This window comes from Scyliorhinus torazame, chromosome 7 (genome assembly GCF_047496885.1).
Source record: "Scyliorhinus torazame isolate Kashiwa2021f chromosome 7, sScyTor2.1, whole genome shotgun sequence".
Classification (NCBI taxonomy): Eukaryota; Metazoa; Chordata; class Chondrichthyes; order Carcharhiniformes; family Scyliorhinidae; genus Scyliorhinus; species Scyliorhinus torazame.
In genome coordinates, this window is record NC_092713.1 from 242,492,027 (window position 1) to 242,511,566 (window position 19,540).

General features: G+C 42.1%; 1 protein-coding gene across 1 annotated transcript in view; it reads right to left on the reverse strand.

The window, feature by feature from the left end:
• pdlim7 (PDZ and LIM domain 7) overlaps nt 1-19,540 on the reverse strand; it is a 155,163-nt gene that overhangs the window by 52,334 nt on the left and 83,289 nt on the right. Inside the window, exons 4-6 of the mRNA XM_072512932.1 lie at nt 10,475-10,498; nt 4,753-4,904; nt 3,565-3,601 (exon numbers count right to left, since the gene is read on the reverse strand). Of these exons, the coding sequence (XP_072369033.1) occupies nt 3,565-3,601; nt 4,753-4,904; nt 10,475-10,498 (213 nt within the window). The remainder of the gene's footprint in view (nt 1-3,564; nt 3,602-4,752; nt 4,905-10,474; nt 10,499-19,540) is intronic.

The following is a 19,540-nucleotide window of genomic DNA, read 5'->3' on the forward strand; positions in this document are numbered from 1 at the left end:
CTGTTCCTGTGCTGTACATTTCTTTGTTCTTGTTCTTGACATACTGGATGAAGGAATGTCGTTTCCGCTGGTTGGGGTATCCAGAACAAGGGGTCACAGTCTCAGGATATGGGGGAGGCCATTTAGGACGGAGATGAGAAGAAATGTCTTCACTCAGAGGGTAGTAAACCTGTGGAACTCTCTACCACAGACTGTGGAGGCCAAGTCATTAAATGTATTTAAATAGTTAAATAGATAGATTTCTAGACACTAAAGGTGTCAAGGGGTATGCGGAGAACGAGCATGGCGCTGAGCTAGAGAATCAGCCAAGATCACGCTGAATGGTGGAGAAGGGCTGATGGGCAGAGTGGCCTAATCCTGCTCCTATTTTCTATGGTGCAGAGTTTCCAGTCCTGCCCACCAAGGGAATTGTCGTGGTGACCTCGGGAGTGAATTTCCAGCCTTGAGCCGGGGGCAACCGGAAAATCCCATCCTTTGCTTCTATATTTGGGGAGGTGGGACAGGGTAAGTGGAGCTATAATTTGTAATTTTCACACAAATCTTCTTGTGCAAAAGCATCAGGCTCTGGGGCAAACCATTCCTGCTGCCAGTTTCATTAAAGAGAACACATGATGAGTGGCATGGTGGAGTCTACACTGGAGAAAGGCATGGGCAGCTCAATTAGCTTATTCGTTCAGATAAAACCCAAAACTGGACAATGAGCAAGATGTATTTAAAACATATTTTAAACCACAAATAAATGGACTGCATCTTGGGATGTTTTAATATGCTAAACATGCTGTAAAAATTCAGGCTGTTTCTCATCAGCTTAAGCACATTAATAAAAGTTGAAACAATGCTGCGTTATAGTAAAAACATGAGACATAACCACTGGTCTAAACTAATCATTTTATTTTTCATTTAAAACACTTTGATAGAACTAGGAATCTTCAGTAAATATTCGCTTAGCTTGAAAAACTTCATTTGAACTAATATTCTGTCCAAAGATATCATTATGCACAAGCACAGAGTCAACTATGGGGCATCTTGCAGACACAATAGTTGCAAATTGCAGACAAATGTGATCAAAAGGTCCAGGAATACATCATGTATGGTGAAAATGTATGGCGAGAAAGAACTCTACTGCAACTGTGGATAATTGAATTGCACATTGGGATGCTACTTCTATCATTGAGCACAGCAATGCTTCATCAAGAGGAAGCTAAAAGATGTAACATTGCAATGTTGTTTATGATTTTGATACTTAATTTCCTTGTTTGAAAAGATTCCACTTATTTCCAATAATAGTTTCAAAAGTATGTGAAGAATTAAATGCGGTTAACCATGAAAAGCTTGCTGTGTCACTTCTCATAAAGAAATCAGTTTTGCCCGATGGGAGTAATTGTTCAATTGCGTTGAAACTTTAGCCTAATTTCCAAATCGTAAAAAAAAGCCTGACATTTGGAGCCAAATATCCAACAGCAATGACTTGTATTATTCTGGTTATCATCAAACTTGTGCTTCTGTGGTTAATATGTTCAATTATCTTTTTCCACTAGAAATATATCAATTAAACATGGGCATGCAACCTTTGCCCTCCAATCTTTTACAATTGATCTCTACTTTTCAAAAATTGCACAGCCAATTTCAAAATTATATGGAAATCAATATGGATAATCACTTAATTCAAGAGCTTTTATTAAAATATTTTAAAACAAACCAGTATATATAAATTTGTACACAGTGCTTTAATGTATGTTACAAACATGTGCGACAGCTTCCAGGTCCCCAGTTCCACAATTGTTAAATTCACATTGAATGTGAAGCTCCAATGATGTTTATGTTCCCACAACTCAGGACCAACCATTACAAATTTTTCAGTCAGGCTGTAGGTTAAATTTAAGCTGGTTGATTTGATTTCTGTACTGCTGCATCTAAACATTAGATTTGCAACCAAAAGAAAATGTATGCATTCCTCAACTGTAGCTTACGGAGTTCCAGTGATAAGTGGTCAAATCAAATAGTGCTCAACTGTTTTGTGTGTCGTCTTGTACTAACTGAATTTTTAAACCAAAACCATGCTGATCAACAAATTGAAAACGCAAAAACAATCCAGCCTTTTATATTTTATGTATGACAGATATTGCAAGTGTATTAAACATAGTTGAAACTTTATGGGACAGCAAAAGAAAGCTCAGAACTTAAGCAAGATGAGAAGTTCAGTACAGAAGCAGTGTTCAGTACAGAAACTGTATCTAGATGAAAATAATTTGAGAGATAAAGTGTTGACTAATGTGCTCTACTCCAGTTCAAGTTTTTATATTAAGAGTGTGGGCAGATCTTTCATGATGCCAATCACGCAATCTCGTATAGCGTGGGCTCTGCAGCTCGGTGATAAACCTTTCTCTGTGGAGGATGAGAGAAAAATGAAAAAGAGAAGAAAAGAGAGTAAATTAGCAAGCTTAGAAAGTTAAGAAAAGCCACATTTTTTCCAATATTAGTTGTGCACTAAAGTCACATATACCAAACACCTAGGGATAAATTTGGGCTTGATTCGATACAAGTTTACCACTGTACCACTGAAGAGGCCAATTTAAAGAAACATCAAAGTAGTTGAAATAAAACGTTCCTCTATGCAACAAGGTAAACAGATTCTCGATCAAACTTGCCAGACGGCTGATTTGCAAAGCGGAGCGACGGCAACAGTGCCGGTTCAACCCCTCCGTACCGGCTGAGGTTACCTTATTCCTCTCCTGAGGTGTGGTGAGCCTCAGGTTAAATCAGCACCAATCAGCTTTCAAAGGGGAGAGCAGCCTATGGTCCTCGGGGACTGTGGTGACATTTATTTATACTCCTTTGCTTGCTCATAATTTCATAAGCTCAGCTATGAAAGCAATATTTGGAACGGAAACCTAATCATGAATTCACATGCTTTTCAAAATAGTTTAAAATGCCATCTGAGTATATATTTCACAAAATAGGAGTATACTTATCAAACTTCATCCTGCACTAAATTACTGCAAATTTTTAAGGTATATAATCAATGTGATGCACATGGTAGTTACCGCAACTAGTAAATATAATGTATCACCAATCAATCATGTGTGTCAATGGACAGTGGAGGGAGACGATATATCGTCTGGGTCGAATAAGATCAGAGAGCAAAGGATAATTGGAACAAGCGTGCAGATAAAACTCAGCATCTATTTTAATGTTACACATTTTGTCCTCATGTTTTATATTTAGAGTTATAATGGGAACTAATGATGTTAACTTGTCACAGTGCAGTTACACCCTCCTTCCAGTCATGGCACCTCAGTGCATCCACTGGTAAGGACAATCTTACATAGACAGTCCTCACCAAATACAAAAATAGAAATTTACCATGGGAAACGTTAACAGGAAGTGTGCGCAAATGCAAGATTAATATACAAAATGTGATGTATAAAAATATATAATGGGTGGAGCTGCTTGGAATGTTACTCTTAAAACCAGTTTTCAACCAACCCAAATGTTTAACTTAATGGCATTTAAAAAAATATTTATTTGCCATCAGCGCGATTGGCCATCACCTGTTACTCTTACCTTGCCCTTGCAACAACTTCATCATCTGGATCTCGCACTGAAATTAATTGGAAAGAATAAGGGATGCTCAATTAATAGTATGTGCCATTTGAAAATCAAAAACACACACTAAGATAGTTTTGCTTTTTGATTAATTTGTTATAGATATATTGAGATATCATCATATATGGTTTTCATGCTTACAGATTATTCCAGCATACTTGCTGTTTTATGCAAGAAAAAATTGTTTGTATTCTGAATCTATACGGGATGATGATGGCATTGTGGTAATGCCAGTGGATTAGTAATCCAAAGGCCCAGGCGAAATGCTGAGGACATGGATGCAAATCCCACATGCAACTGGTGGAATTTAAATTAAATTTGAAAGATAGACTTGGTAATTGAAAGTATGTAGCTATCAATTGTTGTAAAAACCCATCTGGTTCACTAATGTCCTTTAGGGATGGAAACATTCCCTCCCTGGTGCATGACTGCAGACCCACAGCAATGTGGTTTACTCTGGACTGCCCTCTGAAATGGCCTAGAAAGGCAATCTGCGATGGGCGGTAAATTCTGGTTTTACCAGTGACATCTTCTCTGCAAACATTGTAGCGCAATTACATCTGTCCTGTAGTGCAGTGGGCAGAACTGCGCACAGTCCTCTTAGCTGTGGCCTAATGAACGTTTTATACAGCTCAATTATAACCGTGCCCCCCCCCCCGCTCTTATATTCTATGCTTCAGCTAATAAAAGCAAGTATCCAATTTGCCTTCATAACCACCTTACCAACCTGTCCTGTTGCCTTCAGGGGTCTTTGGAATGCACCCAAAGGTCCCTCTGGTTCTCTGTACTTCCTAGCATCACTGTGTATTCCATTGCCTTGTCAGTCCTCCCAAAATGCATCACCTCACAATTTTCAGGGTAAATTCCACTAACCACTGTTCTGTATTCCATTTCAACTTCACTATCAATGGAAAAGGCTTCAGCCATCCTTTCCATAATTTTAAACTATCTCCCTAAACCCAACCATTCTGCTAAATCCTCAAGATACAGTAAGTCTTCAGCAACAGCATGAATGTGGATGCTAATCAACACATTCTTCAGAGAAATGAGAGTAGTTTTGATTCCGTAGGAATTTTAAAAATCAGTTGTCCATTTGACATGCATGTTTGTTATGTCATTGCGTGTTAACAGTGACAATGCACTTACTGCAATCTGTGCCCGTCAGTTGGGCAAGGATACGGAAAGAACGGGACTGGGTTGTTCCTGTTTTTGGCTGCCAATCCTCAGTATTCTCCATCAGTCGCTTCTTACTAGCATCATTGGGGATGATAACACGTTGATCAAGTTTGACAGAATGCCTTTATTATGTTGGGTGTTGAAGGAAATAAAGAGAGAAAGGAATAAAAAGGAGAGAGAGAAGAAGAAAAAGGAAGAACTTGCATTTTTATAGTGCATTTAATGACCTCGGGACATCCCAATGTATTCATGGCCAATACAGCACTTTGGATGCGAGTCACTACTGTGATGTAGGTTCTAGCCATTTTTGCCTAGCTTGTGCCACAAACATTTGAGATCATTTGCTTCTAGTGATGTTGACTTGAGGGATAAATGTTGACTGGAAGGTCAGAGGAATTCATTCCTTGCTCTTCTTCGAATAGCCTCATGGGATCTTTTACATTCACCGGGAGAGAGCAGCTGGGGCTTTTTATAACAACTCATCTGAAAGACAGCACTGCCAACAGTATCAGTCTAGGTTATGCGTTCAAGTCTCAGGGGGGGCTTGAACTCAGAACCTTTTGCTTCAGAGGCAAGATTGTTATCACTCACTCAAAGCTGACATTTAAAACCTTCAGAAAAATCCAGTAAGTGCTCTAACTGCAACCAACAGCAGAAAGGCTACATTTGTATGTACCATTTCGGAGAAGGACCTGAAGTTTTACAATATCTTAATATTACAGAATGGTTCACTAAAAACAAGAGATTATCCATCAATAGTCATCTTTCAATAACTGCAGAAAAATAAATGACAGTGTGCAACATTTTCTATTTATTTTATATAAATTTAGAGCACCCAATTCTTTTTTTCCAAATGAGGGGCAATTTAGCATGGCCAATCCACCTACCCTGCACATTGTGGAGGTGAGAGCCACACAGACACGGGGAGAATGTGTAAACTCCATATGGACAGTGACCTGGGGCTGGGATCAAACCCGAGTCCTCGGTGCTGTGAGGCAGCTGTGCTAACCACTGTGTCACCATGCCGGTCAATATTTTCTATTTATAAGGCAATCTGGAAAACATAGGCAACATCGGTCGATAAATAAAAATGACACAGTAGCCAACTAAACGTCAGGTGACACTAACCAAAACTTTTTTTTTTTTAAATTTAGAGTACCCAATTATTTTTGTTCCAATTAAGAGGCAATTTAGCGTGGCCAATCCACCTAACCTGCATATCTTTTGGATTGTGGGGGTGAAAGCCACGCAGGCAAAGGGAGAATGTGCACCCTCCACACAGACAGTGACCCGGGGCCGTTTTCTACACACAAGGTCTATGATGTATTTTGGGTTTATTGCTGGTATTGCTGTTTCTCCTGCAAAACTTGGTATTTAATTTCAAAGTTTAAAACTGGGAAATAATTTTTTGAGATATTCAGACATTAGTTAGACATAAAATCCCTACAGTGCAGAAGGAGATCATTTGGCCCATCAGAGTCTGCACCGACCCTCCAAAAGAGCACTTTACTTTGGCCCTCTCCCCCTCCCCATAACCCCACACATTGATCATGGCCAATCCACCTAGCCTGCATGTCTTTGGACTGTGGGAGGAAACCACAGCACCCAAAGGAAACCCACACAGACACATTGAGCATGTCTGGTAGAAAAGAGCATGCCTGGCAGAAAAGGAGCTCAATAGTCCAATACATAGTAATTAGGAGAAACTAGAAAGACATATAAAAAGTGAGAGATTATCAATCTAGCTGGTAGTTTTTAATGAGAGATTGGGACACTGGAACATCGTATTGCGTATTCCAGATCTCACCAGAACAGCCATGTACAAAACCTGACTTCAGTAAAAGGTCACATGTAGAAGTTAATCAAATTGTCAACAGTTATTTTGGCCAATTGACCAAGCAACATTCAGGATTTCTTTCTCAAAGTCAAAGGATGTAAATAACAATAACATCACAGATTCAGCTCAATAATTTTACAACATGTGTAACTCTGTTCATATTAACTCCATTTGTTATTTAATCTCACTTCACCAAATAGGTGAAGAATCAAAACTGCCACAGCTATTTTCATTGTTACTGATGGCTCACTACCCAAATACATCACACAAGTGCACCATTGAGTCATGCAGAGCAGGAAATTTATAACAAGAGCAGGAAACCATTTATAACAAAAGGTGTCCTTTTAGCTGGAGGTTTATTTCACAATACTAAAAACAAATTAGATCATATTTTTGTACAATTAATCATTCAGAATGCACACTGAACTGACAAATGTTTTATAGTTTTGCGCATGCCAAATCTAGTTGATAATTAGAGTTTCCTGGCTCCCTGCAGTTGTCACATAACACAAGAGTGTTGTGGCTGATGATGATTTCTCAGGACAACATTACTTGGACAAGAGACGGAACATCGTTAAAATAAGGAAACAAAAGATACCAGACTAAAAAAAATTAAGTTAGCAAGCCAATCTCGGTTTTCGTTTTTATCAAATCTGTATCAATTCAAATTATGGAACTAAACACAAATTCAAAGTGAAGTAGAATCCGATTTTCCAGTCCAAAAAGGTCAAGTTTAGCCAAGTTACAACTATGTTAAGATTTGCACTGCTTGCAACAAGTTGCAACATGCCAAAATTTCAAAAATGCAGAGTCGCCCCCTTTTCAATAAATGCTCACTATTCACATTCCACACCAAAGACAGAAGGTTTAAAAGCCAATCACGTTCAGGACAGGTTTTTATGTTTGCTCTGCTTACCTATAGTCACCAAGATCATGAAGCATTTCTTCACCTCGAAGAACATGAAACTTGGGACGATTCTCAGATTTATCCTCAATTTCACTGTGAGTATATTCCAGTACAAAAATCAAAGTTAGAATAAGAAGCAAGACATGTAAAGCCAGAGCAAACAAACAATGGGGAAAAAAGATTAACAGAAAGTGAAGTAACTAGAGGAAGCAATTGAAAAAGGCCCATAGATTTCAAATCTAAGTGTTTTGCGATGAAAGCCGAGAACAAAAACTTCACTAAATTGTCAACAACGGAACCAACATAACATGCAATGTGTATATTTTAAATGTCAACTTTCAAATAAGAGTTGGGAAATTAGATTTCTGACTTACAGATATGTGGAAAGTTATCGGACAGTCTCAACTAAGTATATAACTTGCAAACATTGTTTCAAAACACAGAAGTCACTTCAGGTATTTCAATGTATAAAACAAATGGCTTTACAAACAACCAGGTTGAAAATATTCAATTGAAGGCTTACAAGGTATTCCACGCATGTACGGAAACAGAGAAGTCACAGACATCAGAACATTGTGTAAACTTTGTTCATTGTTGCTTATTTTTTAAAAATTATATTAATTCTAAATTATGAACTTAATTGCTGTAGCTAATCAAGTTAGCATTTTCAGAGCTGGCTGTTCCAGATATTTGAAGTCTGCTTGAAAATAGCTAAATACAGCCACTCAAATACTCATTCAAATTAACAGTTACATTGAAAGCATCTAAGTCCAAACAGCAAAGGAGACAAAAAAGATAAGAGTATTAATAGCAGTAGGTTGAAAAGTGGCCAAAGACATGGGACGGATTCTCTGGTCGCCAACGCCAAAATCATGTTCGCCGATCGGCCGGAAAATCAATATTTCCGACCAAATCAGGGGCTTGAGGCCCGCCCCGCGATGCTCCGCCCCCATCGGCCGAGTTCCCAATGGCGTGGGTCTCTCATGGTCTCATCCATCGGGAACTCGGCGAGACGGCTGTGGATACAGTCCAGCACCGTCACAGTCGGGGGAGGGCCGATCCGTGGGGACTTTGCCACTGTGGGCGGGGGGTGGTCTGGGGCGTGCGAGCCGGCCAAAGGGGGGCTGATTTTGAGGCATGCGCGGCCACGGACCCGGCAATTCTCCGGCCCATATCGGCAGCTAGAGTCAGAAAACGCCACCGTTCCCACACCACCGTGGGGACATAGCCTCAAAATCAGAGAATCCAGCCCATGGTTTTAAAGATGATGAACATACAAATTAGGAGGAGGGGACTTCGCCCCTCAGCCGTTCAATAAGATCATGGCTGATCCAATTTTAACCTCAACTTCATATTCCTGCCCAGCCCCTTGCTTACCAAGTATCTGTTTACTTTTGCCTTAGATATCTAAAGGCTCTGCCTCAAGCACCTTTTGAGGAAGAGAATACCAAAGCCTCACAACATCTTAAATAATTTTTTTCTCCCTTTGTTTTTGTCTTAAATGGTTCTAGATTCTGCCATAAGAGGAAACATCCTTTCCACATCCACCGTCAAGTCCACTCAGGATCTTATGATTTAATCAAATTGACTCTTATTCTTCTAAACTTCAGGGGATACGGCCTGTCCAGTTCTTCCTTATAAGACAACCTGCCCATTCTAGATATGAATCGAATAAACCTTTTCTGAACTGCTTTCAAAACATTTAGATTTTTTATTAAATAAGGAGACCAATTTTGTTCGCAGTACTCCAGATGTGGTCTCAACAATGCCCTTTATAACGGAGCATAACTTCTCTACTCGTCTTCAATTACCCTTGCAATAAACTAGAACATTCTATTGGCTTTGGTAATTACATGCTGCACCTGCGCACTAACCCTTTGGTGATTCATGCATTAGGACACCCAGATCCCATTGCAGCCCAAGAGCTCTGAAATCTCTCACCATTTAGATTGTACTTTTCTTTTTTATTTGTCCTGCCAAAATGGGCAATGTCGCATTTTCGCACACTACAATACATTTTCCAGAACTTTGCCCACTCACCTAGCTATATATTTTTGTATAATAAAAGCAAAATGCTGATGCTAGAAATTTGAATAAAAACAGAAAATTCTGGAAAAGCTTCACAGTTCTGACAACGTCTGTGGAAGAGGAAGAGTTACTGTTTTGAGTCCGTACGACTTCTTCAGAAGCACTCAAAATGTTAACTGTTTCTCTCCCCACAGCTGCTGTCAGACCTACGTTTTCCAGCATTTTCAGTTTTTATAACCCTTTGTAGCCTCCTTATGTCCTCTTCACAACTTACGATCCTACCTATCTTTGGGTCATCAGCAAATGTAGCATCCATACCATCCGCCATCCAACTCTTCATCCAAGTCATTTACATAAATTGTAAAAAGTTGAGGTGCCAACACTGATCCCTGTGGCACATCACATCGTGCCAACCAGAAATTGGCCCATTTATGCCTATTCCATTTCCTTTTAGCTCACCAACCTTCTATCTCTGCCAATATGTTTCCCCCCTACCATGAGCTATTATTTTCTGCAATAACCTGTAGAATCATAGAATCAGGCCATTTGGCCTTTCGAGTCGGCACCAGCTCTTGGAAAGAGCAACCTACCCAAGCCCACGCCGCCACCCTATCCCCGCAACCCAACCTAATCTATCCTTTTGGACACTAAGGGGCAGTTTAGCATGGCCAATCCACCTAACCTGCACATCTTTGGGCTGGGGAGAAAACCAGAGCATCGGAGGTAACCCACACAGAAACGTGGAGAAAGTGCAAACTCCACACTGAGTCACCTGAGGCTGGAAATTGAACCCGGAACCCTGGAGCGGTGAGGCAGCAGGGCTAACCACTGTGCCACAGTGCTGCCCTTTGATGAGGCACCTTATCAAATGCCTTCTGAAAATCTAAGTACAGTACACCCACCAGTTTACCTTTATACACTGCAATTGTTGCTTCTTCAAAGAACTCCAAGAAATTGGTTAAACATGGGTTCCCTTTCACAAAACCATGTTGATTCTGCCTGATGCCCTTGAATTTATCTAAGTGCCTGTTAAAACATCTTTAATAATTGCTTCTAGCATTTTAGCTATGAAGTTAAGCTAACTGGCCTGTAGTTACCTCGGGTGGAATTCGCCAGCCACGCCCACTAGGTGACCGGAAATTCCCACCTGGGGTCAATGGACCTTTACATGGTCCTGTCCGTGGCAATCTTGCAGCGGGGCAGGGCGGAAGAACCCAGCCCTACTTTCTGCTTCCCTCCTTTTTTCAATAAAGAAGTTACATTAGCCATTTTCCAATCTAATGGAACCTTCGCTGAAGGGGCAGGAAGATTTGGGGTTTTGAAAGGATGGAGAGGCAACAAAATGGCAGTTCAGGCAAAATATTTTTTAAAAAGTGAAAAAACTTCTGTGATTGAAGATGGACCCAGAGAGAGGGGGAAAAAGGAGCGGATGGGGGGAAATATAAAAGAAAATGTATAATGATGCATTAGGATGGAGAAGGTTATAAGGACCAACATGGGACAAAGATCTTCGGCTGGATTCTCCAAAAATGGGGCTATGTCTCCAAGCCAGCGTAAAAATGGCATTTCACTCCAGACTTTCCTACAAAAAATAAAAGATCAATTCACCTACCTGCAGGGGGCTGGCATGGACCTGCAGGGGGCTGGCAGGGACCCGGGGAGCTTCACGCAGCTTCGGCTGCAGATAGGGGCCCCGCACTTCCGGTTCCGAATCCGCGCATGTTCACGGTGACCTCGCCGAACGTGATGGCAGACTCAGCCGGCAGACCTGAACCACCGATCTGCCCTGCGTCGCTCCATATGACCCGCACGATCGCCACACCGGCAGCCCACAAAGCCCTCCCCGGTGCTTGATTTCCGCCCCCCCCCCTCCCTGCACCAGGGCGGCAAGAGCCGCAAACGGCCAGACATGGTTAGAACCACGCCTTCGGGAATTTGGCCAGTTGGGACCGGAGTATCGCTGGGAGGTCCTCTGGCAATGGCACCCCCAGCCGCGCCGTGTAATTCGCAAGCGATTCTCCGGGGAGCAGTGCCGGGCCCAATTATCTCCGCCCCCGCGCCAAACGCGATTTCGGTGTGGGGCTGCAGAGAATCCAGCCCCTTAAATAAGGATTAGACTGTATTTTAAATCAAATTGGGGATCCTGTGTTTATGCATGATAGTCAAGTTGAAGTTAATGAGAGATAAAATGTGGCAGGAAACATTTGGGCAAGATGAGGCTCAAGACAATTTCAAACGTATTGAAGCCATTGCAAAGTAGAAGGTGTAAATGACAATTTCAGTGCATAGGAAGTGAGGTAAATTTGATGTGATCAAATCTTGTGGAAATAGACACCTTAATAATAAAGTATAAATTTAGCTTATTGTCAAACTGAACCTTCATATGGGTGGGTTCCATCAAAGAGGTAATTGAGACGACAATAGAATCATTAGGCAGGATGCAGGGCTTTGATGGAAAAACAACAGAATGGTTCAGTTTTGCCACAGATGGTTTTGCTTTAGTCAGGAATGGATTGATGAAAACTTCCAACTGCTGCTGTTTGGGTTATGAGCTAAAGTACTAATTGATGCAGTTGGTTGATAGGTGGTGATAGGTTGGAGCAAGCGGCACGGCACTGACCAAAAGTCTGTCACTGTCACTTTAACATGGTTAGGTAGGCGTAATGGAGTCTACAAATATGATTGGCACAATGGTAGGTGTGAACGGTCTGGCCCTGGTCTCTGCAGATTTCCCCGGTATGCCTCCTTTAATTTTGTACCAATTGAAATAGTACATTTGAGGTGCTTCAGAAATACCCATCACTGTTAATTGTAGTTGACTGCCTGATCACTTCCTGGACTCCAAGAGGTTGTACATATTTTGTGTTCTCTTTCTTCCAGCTCCTTCGTTAAATTACAGTTGAGCATTTAGTGATTTAGCAAACCATATTGTTCTTTTAAGTTCCACATAAACACAAAATTGACAAACATTTCTCCATAGGAAAGCGATCGTAAAATGTTTCTTTAAATTATCTGAATAGTACAATAACAATATAACTTGTCAGCTACCGAGTTATAAACTGCACCCCACAACTCAAAACCCTTGCATGCACTTTGGGTGTATCTGCACCACATTGCACTGCAGCAGTTTAAGGTGGTGAACCACCACCTTCTCCAGGGCAACATCTGTTGGCCAACAATATTCACATCCCATGAATGAATTTAAAAAAAAAACATTTATAACCTTTTGTGATTGTGACCATAGTGCTGTTTTCCTAATTTTTCTGTGATCTCTCTACAACATCCAACAGTCAACCATTCTGCACTCATTCACCTTAATACCATGGCCTCAGTGCGCACGGCACAGTGGTTAGCCCTGCTGCCTCACAGCAGCAGCGAGCCGGGTTCGATTCCGACCACAGTTTTTCACTTTCTCCCCGTGTCTGCGCGGGTTTCCTCAGAGTGCTGTGGTTTCCTCCCACAGTCCAAAGATATACAGGTTAGGTGAATTGCCCATGATAAATTGGCCCTAGATGAGGTTACAGGGATAGTGTAGGGTTTGGGCCTAGGTAGGATGCTGATTCATAGTGCACACTCGATGGGCCAAATGGCCTCCTTCTACACTGTAAGGTTTCTATGGTCCTCGCTTGGCTCCACTCCTATTCATCACATTCTAAGCTCATTTGCCCCAACAATGTCTTGTTCCACCCTCCGTGATTACTTCAGGAAAGTCCAAAGGTTTCAACTTGGCCACCGCCTTGCCTATGTCCATGGCAATATAATTCATAGATTTAAGTCAACATAACTAAACTTTACCTCCTTTCTCACAATCTTAAGTCCACAGCCACCACTGGGTTTTCTCGCAGCTTGTTCAATACAATCATGAAAGATTTGGAATTTTCTTCAATTCATTTCTGGCGAGAACAAAGCGATCAGTGCAAAACTGAACCATCCTGGTCATCTCCTAACATCCAAATATCTCACTGACAAAATCATACTGCAATCTCCAAAATAAAGGGGTCATTAATAGAAGTTATCTGCTCCTCACCTCAGCACTCGTGACATCTGCCAACTGTAGCTCTGTACTTGCATCCTTAAATGTGCATCGTTCTGTTAAAGCTTATAAACATTGGTTTACATCATAGGTTGAGATTCACTTTGTTCTGGGCTACTGACAGCTTTTTTTTTTGCCTTTCAATGATTAGAAAGGAAATAATACAGGCTCCTAAATATACATTCAGGTGAAGCCAAGATGCTAACTGAGGGATGTTTGTGTGCTTGTCTGAATGATTATGTTGAAAACATTTGATGGAAAAAAACAGAAACAAAAGCTAGGAAAATGAGTTCTGAAGCTTCCCCTCACAAATGCAAGGCTCTCCAGAATAACTGCTCTAAAGGGAAACTTGGGCTTCCAATTTGAGCCCATCCTCAGTTTAGGTATTTGTCCTTGTATTTACTGTGCAAGCAGGAAAAGACAGGAATTCTGAACAGGCTTGATTGAAAACAGTTAAAGAATTGGGTTTTACGAAATGCATTAATGTCATGATTAAGGGAAAGAAAATCCAGAAAATAGGAACAAGACTGTTGAAGGCTCTGCCAACAAATATGCAGAAGAAAAGAGGGTCAAAGGGTTGGATGGCATGGTAGCGGATGCCAAGCTGCAGAAAGTTGTAAAGTTAGCATCGAGTTGGGCAAGGCGATGGAGAGGTTAGCAGATGAAGACAATGGACAGTATTCTCTATTTTGGAGACTATGGGCGAGATTCTGGTGCGGCACACCGGCGGGATTCTCCGTTTCGCCGGCTGGTCAATGGGGTTTCCCATTATGGTGCAACCCCGCGGCGTCAGGAAACCCCCGGGATGCCAGCAAAATGGAGAATCCCGACAGCGGAGAATTCAGCCCTATGTTCTCCCACCGCAGATGAATCACCTCTGCTGATTTGTGCTGATGCTGGGATTCACTATTCCTTGCCTTACAGATTTATGCGTGGCAGGAATTGCAAGGGATTCCCCCGTGAATCCCATTATTGGGCCGCCATTTTGAGCCAGTGGCCCGATAGCGAGGTCCAGCGGCTAGCCCACTCACCCCAAATGGGATATGCAGGGTCACCCCCACCCCACAGTATGACGGTGACCCCCCCAACGACCCCGATAAGAGAAACCCGTACCAGACCCCCCATAAGAAATGATGCCATAACAGAGGCACCCCACCAGAAACCCCCTACATGACCGATCCCATTACAGCAACACCCCCATTACAGAAATGCCCCAATACAGAGACCCCTGCTTGGAAGCTAGAGAGATGTCCAGGCAGACAACGAAAATCACCGCTTTAAATCTCACCTATGCCCCTACACCTGCTGACTCAGGCAGAGAAAGCAGCTCCTGTAATTTCATAGAAAGCGAAAACCACATCAGTTGCCTTTAAACCCCCTCAGATCTTTGATTTGCAAGGCTTCCATTCACATCAATGGGAACTTGCTTGCACTAGGCTATGACTGACAGCTTGCACACAGTCAACTGCCTGGATTGTTTAATTTCATTTCTTTAACGCTTGAATGGATCTCAAGTACCCTGCTAACCACACATCGACAGTTTTTGGACCACATCAAAAGCAGTTAAGCACTTTCTGCAGAGAAAAGGTTAGAGCACTTAACTGGGGGGGGGGGGGGGCTGGGGGGGGGGGGGCTCACTTATGGGAATAGGTCTCTATGGGGCAGGGGTCAATGCAATGAGGGTGCAGGATTTGCATTGTGGGTGGGGCAGGGGAAGCTTGCACACAGTCAGCTGCCTGCATTGTTTAATTTCATTTCTTTAACGCTTGAATGGATCTCAAGTAGCCTGCTAACCACACCACCTTGATCGACAGTTCTTGGACCGTATCAAAAGCAGTTAAGCACTTTCTGCAGAGAAAATGTTAGAGCACTTAACTGGAGGGGCTCACTTATGGGAATGGGTCTCTATGGGGTGGGTGTCTCTGCAATGAGGGTGCGGGATTTGCATCGTGGGTGGGGTGGGAGAAGCCCTCCGATGAACTTTCGGGGCAACTCCCTTAAGAGTTACTCCTCCTTGGCCTAACACGAAGTCCTCCATGCCAGAGCCACGCTGGAAATACCTGCATCAAATCATGCCCATGTGAATCCCGGACCAGAGGACCAGAGAATCACCGAGCGGAGTGAGTTGGGTGACTCACGATTGGCCCAGAACCGGAATTGGGGCTCGCGCGCGATTCATCTAATGCGCCCAGATCCAGGCCAGGTACAACGGTAGTCATTGTATCGCACCCAAGATCATTGAAGAAATAGTTTAAAACTAATGAAGACAGAGTTTTGGTTTCAGGAGGCGACCAAAAAGGTTGGATGTTTCAAGGAGGTGCAAATAAAGTGACTTAGTGACGAATATATAGGGTTTGAAGTTCTGGTCTGGATTGATCAAAATGTTGGCAATACTCCTAGCTTGTTTGCTCAGGCTGAACCAATCAATAAGAACATAGAACATACAGTGCAGAAGGAGGCCATTCAGCCCATCGAATCTGCACAGACCCACTTAAGCCCTCACTTCCACCCTATCCCCGTAACCCAATAACCCCTCCGAACCTTTTTGGTCACGAAGGGTAATTTGTCATGGCCAATCCATCTAACCTGCACGTCTTTGGACTGTGGGAGGAAACCTCAGCACCCTGAGGAAACCCACGCAGACATGGGGAGAACGTGCAGACTCCACACAGACAGTGACCCAGTGGGGAAATCGAACCTGGGACCCTGGTGCTGTGAAGCCACAGGGCTAGCCACTTGTGCTACCATGCTGCCCAGGATGCAAGGATGAGTTGACTGTTTGGCGGCAAAAAAATGGTTTCAATTGTTTATTCGTTAATTGGAAAAACTTGGCTAATTTGCTATTTAACAGACACACAAAAGGGATATAAACATTTTTGATACTGAGCAAAATGGAGGAGAGCTAAAGCTTGTGCTCAACAACATACATATGGAAGCTTATTCCATATCCGTGGATGAGCAATGAAACAGCTGTACGGTGTGATAGAGTTGGACATGGGACAGCGGAAAATTTGGAAACAGTTGACTCACAAAACAAAGTCTTGGGTTCCCTTTACCATGACAACTTTGATAAGCCAGGTCACCCTCAACCACATTTGTTTCCTGCTTATAGAAGCGTGGTCGACTCCTCCCGTTAAGTTAAGATGCCCTGGGGCACCAAACAAGTAATCCTTCCTGCATTCACCCCAAGCAGTAATACTTTCTCTTTACCAGCCAAACAGGGAAATGTTATTCTTCTGTCAAGTGCCCACCCTTTACAATGCACGGCCTTTTATTGTTTATTTGTCAAACACTTTGACCCTTTGTTGCCTCCAGAGCTCAGTCCCTCCTATAGACAGAACACGCACTGCTTTAAGTTCCACAGAATCTCTAAAGTGCAGAAGGTGGCCATTCGGCCCATCGAATCTGCACCGACCCTCCGAAAGTGTACTCTTCCCGGACCCACTCCCTTGCCCTATCCCTGTAACCCCACGCATGATATGATCATGGCCAATCCATATAACCTGCACACCTTTGGACTTCGGGAGGAAACCGGAGCAGCCGGAGGAAACCCACGCAGACATAGGGAGAACATGCAAATTCCACACAGTCACGCAAGGCCGGAACCAAATCCGGGTCCCTGGCATGTGAGGCAGTAGTACTAACCACTGTGGTGCCCCTACGCCATGCTGCTTTGTTACTTTATGGGTTCATCTAGTACAAAATATCCTCTTTCCTTTGAATAAAATTTCAATGCCGGACCCATTCCAAGCAGTGATCATGTTATGCAAAGACAATTCGAACTACCCTGTATCAGTATCACTAGAGTTGACACACTTTAATGTTTGAGTGCTGAATTTCATTTGAAAACTTAGATGATATGCAGCATATGGGGCTGGTTTAGCAGAGGGCTAAATAACTGTTTTGTAAAGCAGACCAAGGCAGGCCAGCAGCACGGGTTCAATTCCCGTACTTGCCTTCCCGAACAGGCGCCGGAATGAGGCGACAAGGGGCTTTTCACAGTAACTTCATTTGAAGCCTACTTGTGACAATAAGAGATTTTCATTTTTCATTTCAATTTGTACTGAAATTTAAAACGTTACAGTGGGCACATAATAAATATATGTACTCTGTGCTACAAACAAAACTTCCGAACTACAATCCTTCAGCAATTTATATTTTGGAGTAAAACGGTTAATGGCTCGGAGTTGATGCAATGTCTGCACATCTTTGATGTTCTTTTCTGCATATTGCATGAAAAATGATGAGCGACTCAAAATCTGTGATCTCTCCCTGAGAAAATGAGTTAGAACATGCCACCCATTTCAATACATACAAAGAAAGAAATGTACTAACTTGATTAGAGTATCCACCTAAAGAGAAAGAAAGGTACAAGATGAGTTAAAAAGGAATTATAGTCAACAGGTAAAGCTCTCAAATTAAAAAAAAAAAAAGAAAATGGCAGTGAAAATAAAGAATAGTAGCCAAGATCAAGGCACAGGTACAGATAGAAGATGGTGAACTGGAGGAGGAAAAGAGTCAAGAGCAATACTCTGAATAACGATCAGCTTTGCTGCAAGGCTACATTGCCCTTCAGGTTCATTTCAGTACTTTGCAACTCAAAATTTCAAATATCCTGTTCACACCTTCGCACATGTGAAAGTAATAGAAGAACTAAAAAAAGGTATACACTTCCACTCTTCTGGGTGACGCAGAAAAAGTATTCAGAACATTTAACGTCTTTCCTACCCATAAGATTAGCAGATGGTACAAAATTCAAAATACTTGCTATTATCAACATCCTGAGGCACAGCAGACTTGTGATACAATTTGACTAACTAGACAGGTCTGTTGACTGCATGTATTAAAAGTCACATGCAGGTACATCCTTTCTTCACGCAGATTATATATCATAATTCAAGAAAAGCAAGTATTTATTTTCTTCCCTGTTGTTTTACTTCACAATACAAATAGAATAGGAAATCGTACTGACAATTTACACTCCCCAAGCTCTACTGGAGTCCCATATGCCAAAACATACGCCAAAGAGAACAAAAGAAAGGAAACTGAAATCTATCTCTATTTGTAAGTAGAGTACATTGAGAGGTACAACACTTTTTTTTAATTGCAGTAACTGTTATTCGGTCTGCCAATCACGGCAATAAAAGCGAACAAATCTCCCCTCTTAGCATATTCCTACTGTTGCATTAATCCATTCATTGGCAATGTGCACAAGTTATATTTCAACATGGATAGCCCACCTCTAATTAGTGAATATTTAAAACTGACAAAGCATTGCCAGGCCTGAAAAAGAGCCCCATTCATATTGAATATGTATGAAATACCCAAAAGACAATATGGAAGACCACAGAAGTATTTGCAGATAAGAGGCACAAATTGTTGGATGAAATTGTTTTCGGTGCAAGTACAGACTGGACAAAAACGTGAATCAGCAGCCTATTTGGCATCTGCCTGATTTTCTTTCGTATGGAATTTTGTGCCGTTGCTGAAAACTAATTTCCCAAGTGTAACAATTCAAGGATGGGCAGCCACCAAGTATTAATAATCTTTATTATTGTCTATATTATTGTCACAAGTGACTTCATTGCAGTGTTAAGGTAAGCCTACTTGTGACAATAAAGATAGATTATTATAAGTAGGCTTTCATTAACACTGCAATGAAGTTGCTGTGAAAATCCCCTAGTTGCCACATTCCGGCACCTATTCAGGTACATAAGAGGGACAATTTAGGATGTCCAATTCACCTAACAAGCACATATTTCAGGATTTGTAGGAGGAAACCGGAGGAAACCACGCAGACACAGCGAGAACGTGCAGACTCCATACAGACTGTGACCCAAGCCACGAACCGAACCCAGGTCCCTGGCACTGTGAAGCAACAGTGCTAGCCACCGTGCTACCGTTTAGTAACTAAACCAACTATTTATCAGGAATTAACTATATACAGAGTATA